The 8,649-nt window shown below is 48.2% G+C and overlaps 1 protein-coding gene across 1 annotated transcript; it reads right to left on the bottom strand.

The window, feature by feature from the left end:
- Positions 1–8,609, bottom strand: NKIRAS1 (NFKB inhibitor interacting Ras like 1). Its single transcript, XM_003207187.4, has 3 exons — positions 7,953–8,609; positions 2,609–2,850; positions 1–364 (listed from the first exon to the last, which is right to left on the bottom strand). The coding sequence occupies exons 1-3, from the start codon at positions 8,044–8,046 to the stop codon at positions 125–127; spliced, it is 576 nt and encodes a 191-aa protein (XP_003207235.1). The 5' UTR covers positions 8,047–8,609; the 3' UTR covers positions 1–124.
- Between the last annotated feature and the right edge of the window lie 40 nt (positions 8,610–8,649).

Below are 8,649 nucleotides of genomic sequence, written 5' to 3' on the forward strand. Positions count from 1 at the left end.
TTAGCCATAAGCTCGCTGATTTATTGCTGAATGAGATTATTGCTTTAAGTGAAACCGCGTGAAGCGAAAGGCATAGAAAGGATTTAGGCTGCACCTGGCTACAGCAGACAGCATTAAAGGGAGCTTAGTTATCGCAGTTATTCCCTTTGCTCTTCCTTCCAGGCAAGGGAAACGTTGATTTGTTCTGGGACTGGGAGAGTTTGCTCGCCAGGAAGGTGAATGGCTCAAGCAGTGTTTTCCGATCTGTCACAGTCACTTCCCACAGTCTCACTTTCTCAGCCCTTGCCCATTGCTGCGCTGCTTCTGTTTCCACTTGTCGTTGCTCCAGGAGGTCCATTTTATTTCCCAAGATGATAACTGTTACCTACAAATGAAACGAACGGATGAGCTTCGTGCAAAACAGCATCCACTGTTCACAGTGCCTTTAAACAAACAGCAGACATCAGTAACACAATTCAGGCCTGTTCTTTAACTTAGCACTGGCACAAGGCAAGCTGCATACGATTTGGAAGAGTAGGGTCTGGGGTTCAAACCTGCCTTGTCTAGTTGCGGCCTGGGAGCTGCTTCAGTCATAAGATATGCAAGACTTAGCCCACAGGCTGCTTAAAGGGAATACCCATACCCAAAAGAGCAGAAGTTAAACAGTCCTATTCTCCATTTACTTTGAGATTGAGCTGCCCCAGAGAAATAACGTGAGTGTGGCATCTGAGTCAGTCAGAGCTGTGGATGCTTGAGAAATGAAAATGGTTTATGGCAGCAGGGAAGGCGTGGATACAAGGGTTTTGCCCAGCCTGTTTGCCTCCCAGCCCCAGGCAGCAGGTGTAGACAGCCTGCTGCCTCTCCTTCAGCCAGCACTGAATGTAGTCCCTTAAAGCTACCGTTTCTGCTTGGTTTAACTTAATCACTTTCTAAAAATGTTTTAACAGCATCAGTCAATGGGAGAAATCATGCCTGTATTTATAGTGCAAGGTCCTTACTTGAACTCTGGTCTCATCTCTGTACTCCACAGTGGTTTGACGAACCTAAAATAATGAAGTTCTCTCCCCACGACTGGGCTTTTGGCCATGGCCACGCCCACAAGCCCTTTCCTGCTCATCAGGCTGCCCCTGGGATGTCTCCTGTTTCTCTCTAGCTAGAGATGTTTGTCCTGTTCCTGCGAGCTCTGAGGCTCCCTTTCCTTTCTACAGCAGCCCATGCTGTTTGAGTAGGTGTTCACCCCTTTGTAAGAAGCTGTCATTTTCCAGTACTTTTACCAACCGAATTTTGCCTATGGCTCTGCCAGTATGAGAGAAGACAATCTCCATTCAGTACAAAAATAGGCCAAGCTTTAAGGAGAGGCAGGAGGCTGCCTCCTGTGCTTTACAGCCCTGGCTGCATGGTACAGGGCTGTGCTGCTTGGCGGGGCAGAGGCTTGCCAGCTCAGAGGCACCACAGATGGAGATGCATCCTGAATTTGGTTATGGCTGCAGAGACTTCAAGGCTGCTGGTGCTTTTTTAAGGACTCTTGATCTCACCTTCAGAGAGTATTTTGTATGCAATAGAAATCAGAGGAATAAAACTGACTTATCCAGCCTGCTGTGGGCACCACTATTTTTCAATTGCGTCACCCTCAAGATACACAGTGTCTGGGTGAATACCCTGCTTGTCACCTCCCCTGGTCCTGCAGGGTGGCTGTGGCCAACTGCCATACTCCTGACATCTGTACCCTGACAGCATGCAGCTCACGCCAGCCCCACCAGCCAACATACCTCTCTACCTCCATTTTTGACTGCCATCAAGCTCTGAGCCTGCCTTCCTGCAGTACTTCTGCAAGTACTGCCCAAGTTACTCTTCGGAAAGTCTCTCCCTACCATTACCCAATCAATTCTTCATGCACTTTCTTCTTTTTCTAAACAGCATAAAATAGACATTTAGAGAGCTGTAGGCTAAAGACGTTTAGCAGGGAAAGCTACTGGAGAACACAAAGATACTATAAGAAAAGCCATAATGCTAATGCCACATGCAAGTTATATTTGTTTAGCTAAGCTAGAACACTGTCAGCTGAAAACACTAGCTGCTTTCTAAGGGAAAATAGAGCAGTCATTTCACACAATTGAATTGATTCAATATGGTTGTTAAGATACATTAAAGCTGCTTTGCCAATTGACTAATGTCTGGGAGACCCACTGTCAATTACACTAGTTTGTAAGCCATCAAGTATGTGAATACAAAACAAACAAAAATAATGTTCTTCGTTACATTGTTCTGTGCACTTGACTTCCCGTGTACAATACCTAAGAAAAAAAATAACATAAGATCTGCACTGCTATAGACCATATGGTTTATTACTCATAAGTGTCCAAGCTGATGCATTCAGCTAACTGGATTTTAGCTGTGGTAGAGGAAGTAAGAAAAAAAAACCCAACACTTTACTTGTTTGAGCTGCACAGCATGAGAATGAGGCTTTCCCATCATGAGAAAGCTCCCTTCGGCTGGATTGCCCAAGGCTGTGGGTACGCTTGTTTTCCTTTCTATGTAAGTTTTACAGAGTCCAATCTTATGCTTTATAACATTAACTTCCTATCACTGATACGCCAATAAGCAAGCAGCTAGGGCACCACGCATTTACCTCCTTTTTGTCTCTGAAGATATCAATCTCTTTTTTGAGCTGTTCAACTCTCTGGAAGGCTTCGAGGCTGGTGATGGCATACACGAGAATGAAGCCATCAGCAACAGAGAAGTAGTGCTTCGGCAGCTCTACGCCCTCCTGCAGACCCCTGGTGTCGTACAGCCGCAGCTGCTCCTTCACACCTCGGTCCGTCTCCACCGATGCCAAGTACACATCTTCCATTGTGGCACCCTCTTCTAAACCTGTTTTAAAACAAGCAGGAAGGGTCAGCTGGCGTAAGTACAGCACCACTATAATAAATGCTTGTGGTGCAGCAGAACTTTACCCTGCAATAGCTTTCAGCTCATATTTTTCCAGGGTGATTTGACCTGCATTCAACCTCAATTGTCATGCAAGGGTTGTATCCATAGATCACCATGCCAGCTCTTTACAGTTGTGACACTATGTAAATACAACCATCTAATATACGAGCCTGTAAAATTAATCTATACGACATGTAAGTACAGGATGTGATAAGATATATGGCTCTTCCCTAAGGTTTCCCAAACTCCAACCACCCAGTGTACCAGCTCTCTGCCAAACACACTGCAAATCGGCCTGCCCAAACATACCCTTAGGGAAAAACAGCCAAGGAACACCAGAGAGGCAAGTACTGACATCCTGAGCCTGCTCCTCAGCTTCGTGCTGGGCTGGATTGTACTGCAGAAGCAGGAGCCAAAGGAACAGTTCTGGAAATGAACATGCATTGGTACAACTAACCAAGAAGTGAAACCAAGCCCCACAGGTGTGAGGATGTTTGTATGCAAGCAAAGTTGCATTCTATATTTACCCAAACACACAGTGAGCTTTTACCATCCCTTAGGGATTTAACATGATTCAGATTTGCTAATAGGAGCGAGCTCATTTACTGCAGGGTAAGAGCATGCACAAGGTATCAAGCTCCCATATATATCACTTGCTCCATGGTAACTATCTGCATACTAACTCTCCTTCCTTCCCTTTCCCATGGTAAATGGGAGGTAATATGAGGTACCGTACTCTGAATTAATTAAAACCTTACTTTCCCAGACAGACCTTGAAAACACATGGATCTCCTTAGCTTTGTGATCACCCTGGATGCAGGTCCATATGGCTGCAGGTCCCAACAGACTGCATAATGCAACTGGGTTACTTTCAGGGTTAGTTTGAAGAATTCTCATAAACCACTGCATGTTTTTGCCTCCACTGCATTCCTATACACAGGGACTGTTTGCTGGTGCAGGGCTACAGTAACGAGTACCGCATTGTTCCCTTTGTCTGCCAAAAGGGGACCATATTAGTGCATTGTTTAAGAAAACACGAGGGATTATCTGGCCTGCGAAAGTAAGGATTTTGCTATATTCAGTGACAGTATTCAAAATACTTTGCATTGACAAACAAGCTAAAGAATTCCACCCACGCACATGGTTTCCCATGATATATGCAGCATTCCTGAGCAGGAAAGTGGCACAAGCTGTTCTCTTTACCCCTCTTTGTGCAGCCAGCATAGATCAAAACTCTTATTAGTTTGCAACCAATTAATTTATTTTGCCTCCAAATATAGCCATGCTCGCATGCAAAAGCACAACTAAGAGCAGAACAAAACGAAGGTTAATAAAAACAGAAAGGGTGAACACACTCTGTGCAGCTGGAGAATGTGTTACAAGGGCATTTTTAAAGACGAAAGTAGGTCTTCTGGATATGGCACTATTTTTTCTTGCTCTGCTTCATCTCATTGTACAGACAGGTCAAGGAAGAATCTAGCATCAGTAAATATTGTTTTGGCAAGAAGGAATGAACCATAAGTACCTGCATTTTCTTTTTAGAAAGCTATGAATAATGTTGGGCAGGTTTTTATCACCTAAATGCTGCACTGTAATTCAGCAGTCTTTAATATATCTGCATTCTCCTGTGACAGTCTCTTCCTAATGGCATTAAAAGTAGCAGTGGAAATTACGTCTTTTAACATCCTCCTTGAAAACGAAGAGGAAAAATTAAGATCTGTGAGGCAAGTCAGCAGAACAGAGCAACAAATTTTGATGTTAAATGGCAGAATGGGGGATGTGACACTTTGGAAGGAGCTGGAATTTGTGCATTAGGATCAGTTTTCAGAGGTGAAATTTCACCTGCATACGCAGGGGGAGGAAGCACTGCAAGTAGGTTACTCAACAAACACAGTTTTCAGTCATACCCGTGTCACTTTGTTCTAGGCTTTACTTCTAAAGCCCAGACTGTGCGTTAGCCAAATCCTGCTGACACCGCTATCTGGTTAGCACATCCCATCCCAACACTTTCCTGACCTCCATTCAGACATGTGCTGGGCAAGCTGTTGTAAAAGCAGCAGAAAACCGATGAGGGAAGCCCGGTGCCTGGCACCACCATCTCCCCCGCCATGCCGCCGACTTCACGGCTGTCCCCCGCTGTCCTGCCCCTCTGCCAGGGGTGAAGGCAGCTCCGCTGGGACCTGCTGCCCACATGCTGCCACAGCACAGGTGGCTTTGCTTTCTCTCCTGCCACTGTTTTCCTTAACTACAGAAACGGATTTGGAAGTATCCACTGTTGTGATGCAGATGAGTGGACAGATGGAACCAGCTTTCAGGTTTGGAAGCCATGAGGGAAAAGGGAAACTAGCATTACAGCAATCAATGTCATGGTTTCTTTGAAAACTGGGCTAAAGATGAAGAAATACACGACTCAGAGAAGAGCTGTACAGCTCTTTGGAGCTGGACCGACAGGAGCTGACATGTCTGGATTTAGCTCCTAGTTAGGTACTGGTCCCATCAACCAGAGCCATGGCTGTGACCTTCTGTTACATAAGCTTGGCTTCACTTTCATGCATTTCTAAAAACCAAAGCTGACTCCAGTTCTATTTATTTAAGAAACAAAGGTCTGTGAATGCTTCATTCGGTTTATGAGTCCCCAAATCTTTGAGCTGTGAAAGTCTTTCAGCCAAAACCCCAGGTCCCCCAAGTTGAGACCCGACAAGGCAAATTCTCTGACTGTGGGTTCTAACCAGTTTTCATTCATACATACAGTTTTCATTCCCAGCTAGCTAGATGACTTGAAGCAGCTGGTCATGAGCAACTTGGCCATACAGCTATTTGTGCAGTCAGGAGGCAGAGATAAGGAAAACAGTGTTTTCTATTAGAAGAGTTCTCATCTCCTTCCCTTTAGCTGATCAGCTTCACCACAGGTTGAGGTACCAGAGGCATTCCCAAGGCAGGATACTACTTTCTAAGCCCTCACTGAGCAGAGGCACTGCTGAAGGAAAAGCACCTTCCTTCTTTGCAGACACACCGTGTGCCTGAACTGAGCCAGTAATAACTTCCCTTGGGGCACACAGTGCCGGGTACCACTGATGTTAGGTGAGATCAGCTTCCTTTGCCAGCCAAGGACTCACCTCATCCTTTTCCTGATATCCAGCTGCCCCTCCCCTGACACAGCTTCACGCCGTTTCCTCAGGCCCTGTCACTGTTACAGAGAGCAGAGCTCAGCGCTGCCCCTCCACTCCCTCTGAGAAGCTGCAGCTGCCATGAGGCCTCCTCTCAGCTCCTCTGCTCTGAGCTGAGCAAACCCAGGGAGCTCAGCCACTCCTCAAACATCTTGTCTTCCTGACCCTTCCCCATCTTCGCAGCCCTCCTCTGGACACTCACTAACAGTTTTACGTCGTTTGCAGGAGTGCTAGCTGCTGACCATGCAGGGACTTCATCCATGACAAGCCAGGGAGCAAGCCGAAAGAGGAAATTTTCCTAGGAAAAACCCCGCAGTGCTGCTGGGCCTTCAGCAGCATTCTCAACTCACAGCCAGGAGCACGGGCTCAAAGCCAAGGCTCAGTATAGCAGCGTGAAACCTCGGAGGACACTAATCACTTCCTGCAGCAGCTGTGCCACCACTCCTTTGTGAAGGCAAGCCGGCAGCAGGCTCGCTGGCACTGATAGGCTTGTGGCTCGCTATTAACCCTGGAAAGCAATGACAAAAAGAAAGCAAAGCTCCTGGGAGAGGAGGGGAAGGTCTGTGCCGCTTGGTGCTAAGCCAGGCAGAGCATCAGGGAGTGATCGGGGACATGCACGCGGCCTTCCCCATTATGTCAGTGAGCATCCTGCCATTACGCAATGCCACCGCAGCCACGCTCAGGAGCAGCCAGAAATAGCTCCTGGGGATCAGCATGGGGAGCAGCGGAGGGCAGCAGGGATAGCGCAGCACTGAGGGTCACCTGGCAGGGCAGGTGAGGGGCGGGCCAAGGGAAAATTCACAGCCTGCAGGCATTGGAGTTCGTGCTGGGAGCTACAGGGAGCTGTGCAGGATGCTGGTAGGATGCTGGAAGCAGGTGTTGCCGCAACATTAGAGGAAATCCTCCTTTGAAACAAGGATATTAGCATACAGCTCAGCATCATGATTTGCAAGCAAATTCCTGTCAGATGCCTGCCAAGCAGCCAGCTAGAAATCTTAATATTTATCCAACATCTCACTCCAGCATTGAATTTACCAGCCTAGAGAACAGAAACTGGATGCCCTCTGTCAAAGCCCTGAGATCCCCAACACTGCAAGCACCATTAGCTGTCCTTCATCTGATACCTGGGGAGGTGGTTCCATGCTCCCCCTGCACAGCCCTTGGAGCCCAGAGAGGGGCCTAAAGCAGAGCTGCTTTCCTTTCCAGCACTTTGATTAACCATGAGCCAAAACCAAACCAAGGAAAGTTCTAAGAAGGCGTGACAAAAGTCAAAGCAGTCTTTCTATTTATAATATCATATCTATTTACCTTTCAGGCACCAAAAGCATCTGAGGCACTGGTACAGGCTTCCCTGAAAGTTGTGGATGCCCCACCCCTGGAGAAGGTTGGATGGGGCCCTGAGCAGCCTGAGCTGGTGAGTGACAGCCCCACAGCATGGGGTTGGAACTGTGTGGGCTATAAGGTGCCTTCCAGCCTGAGCCATTCTGTGGTTCTATGATTCTGATCTTTTAGGGAACAACATATTTCTTGTTTGCATGCTCCTCATGTAAATGGGCAGTGAGCAAAGCATCTGCTTTTGTGTCTGTTTCTTTTTAAGCACTCCTGTAGTTTGGAACCGGGAACACCACAGAAGGGCTCTTCCAAACCGCTTCTGGAAGGCATTAGGGGACCACAAGTGCCAGAGAAGGCCTTGAGATGAGCCCAGATGAGCCCAAGCCATGCTCTTGTCGTCCCTCGGCTCAGTGAGTGTCCCTGGGTCACCACTTTTGGGTCCACACACGACCTTCTGCCCAAGGAAAGGATACACACACACACACACACACAGACCCATACAGAAAACAAAAAAAAAAAAAAAGTAACAAAAACCAACCTCACCGACAGTGTGCTTTCCATAGAGAAGCTGCTCCAAAATCGCCGTTTTCCCCACAGACGCCATTCCGCAGACCACCACCTTGTAGCCCTTCCCCATCGTCCCCAGGCCGGCGGGCAGCGAGCGCTGTCCAAATGCAGCCGTGTGACGGGGCCGGCAGCGGCAGGGACACGTGTGGGACACGCACGGCACTTCTGGCCTGCACAGACAGAACTGGGAGGCACTGCGGTCAGAGGCACAGGGCAACGCTGAGGCTTCGGGGTCTGCGTGAGGCTGTGCGCGAGGCTGGTCCCAGCAGGCAGCCTGCAGAAGCCGGTGGGCTCTTGCCAGGCCAGTGACATCAGTGTGACACTGGGAATTGACGGGCACAGGCCCTTCTGGGCACACATTTACGGTCGCAAGGGGCTGGATGCGGCCAGGGAAGGCCCAGCTCTCGCTATGCTCCTCACTGAGCCCCGAGTCCACCCAGGAACGCTGCCGCTCCGGGACGGGGACAGCAGAGCCCGCAGCACGAAGCACAGCGCTGCTCTGCAGCAGGCTCGGTGCAGACGCACACAGTGGAAGGCTGCCAGCGGCTCGGGACAGCGATGAGGCGCCGAAAGATTTCCCCTTAGGATGTTTTATTTCATTTTAGGATTTGTCATTTTTATTTTTAGGAACCCTCACGCCTTCTTTTTAGGATTTATTGTTAAGCGCTTTTGT

The sequence above is a fragment of the Meleagris gallopavo genome, chromosome 6 (genome assembly GCF_000146605.3).
Source record: "Meleagris gallopavo isolate NT-WF06-2002-E0010 breed Aviagen turkey brand Nicholas breeding stock chromosome 6, Turkey_5.1, whole genome shotgun sequence".
NCBI classification, from domain to species: Eukaryota; Metazoa; Chordata; class Aves; order Galliformes; family Phasianidae; genus Meleagris; species Meleagris gallopavo.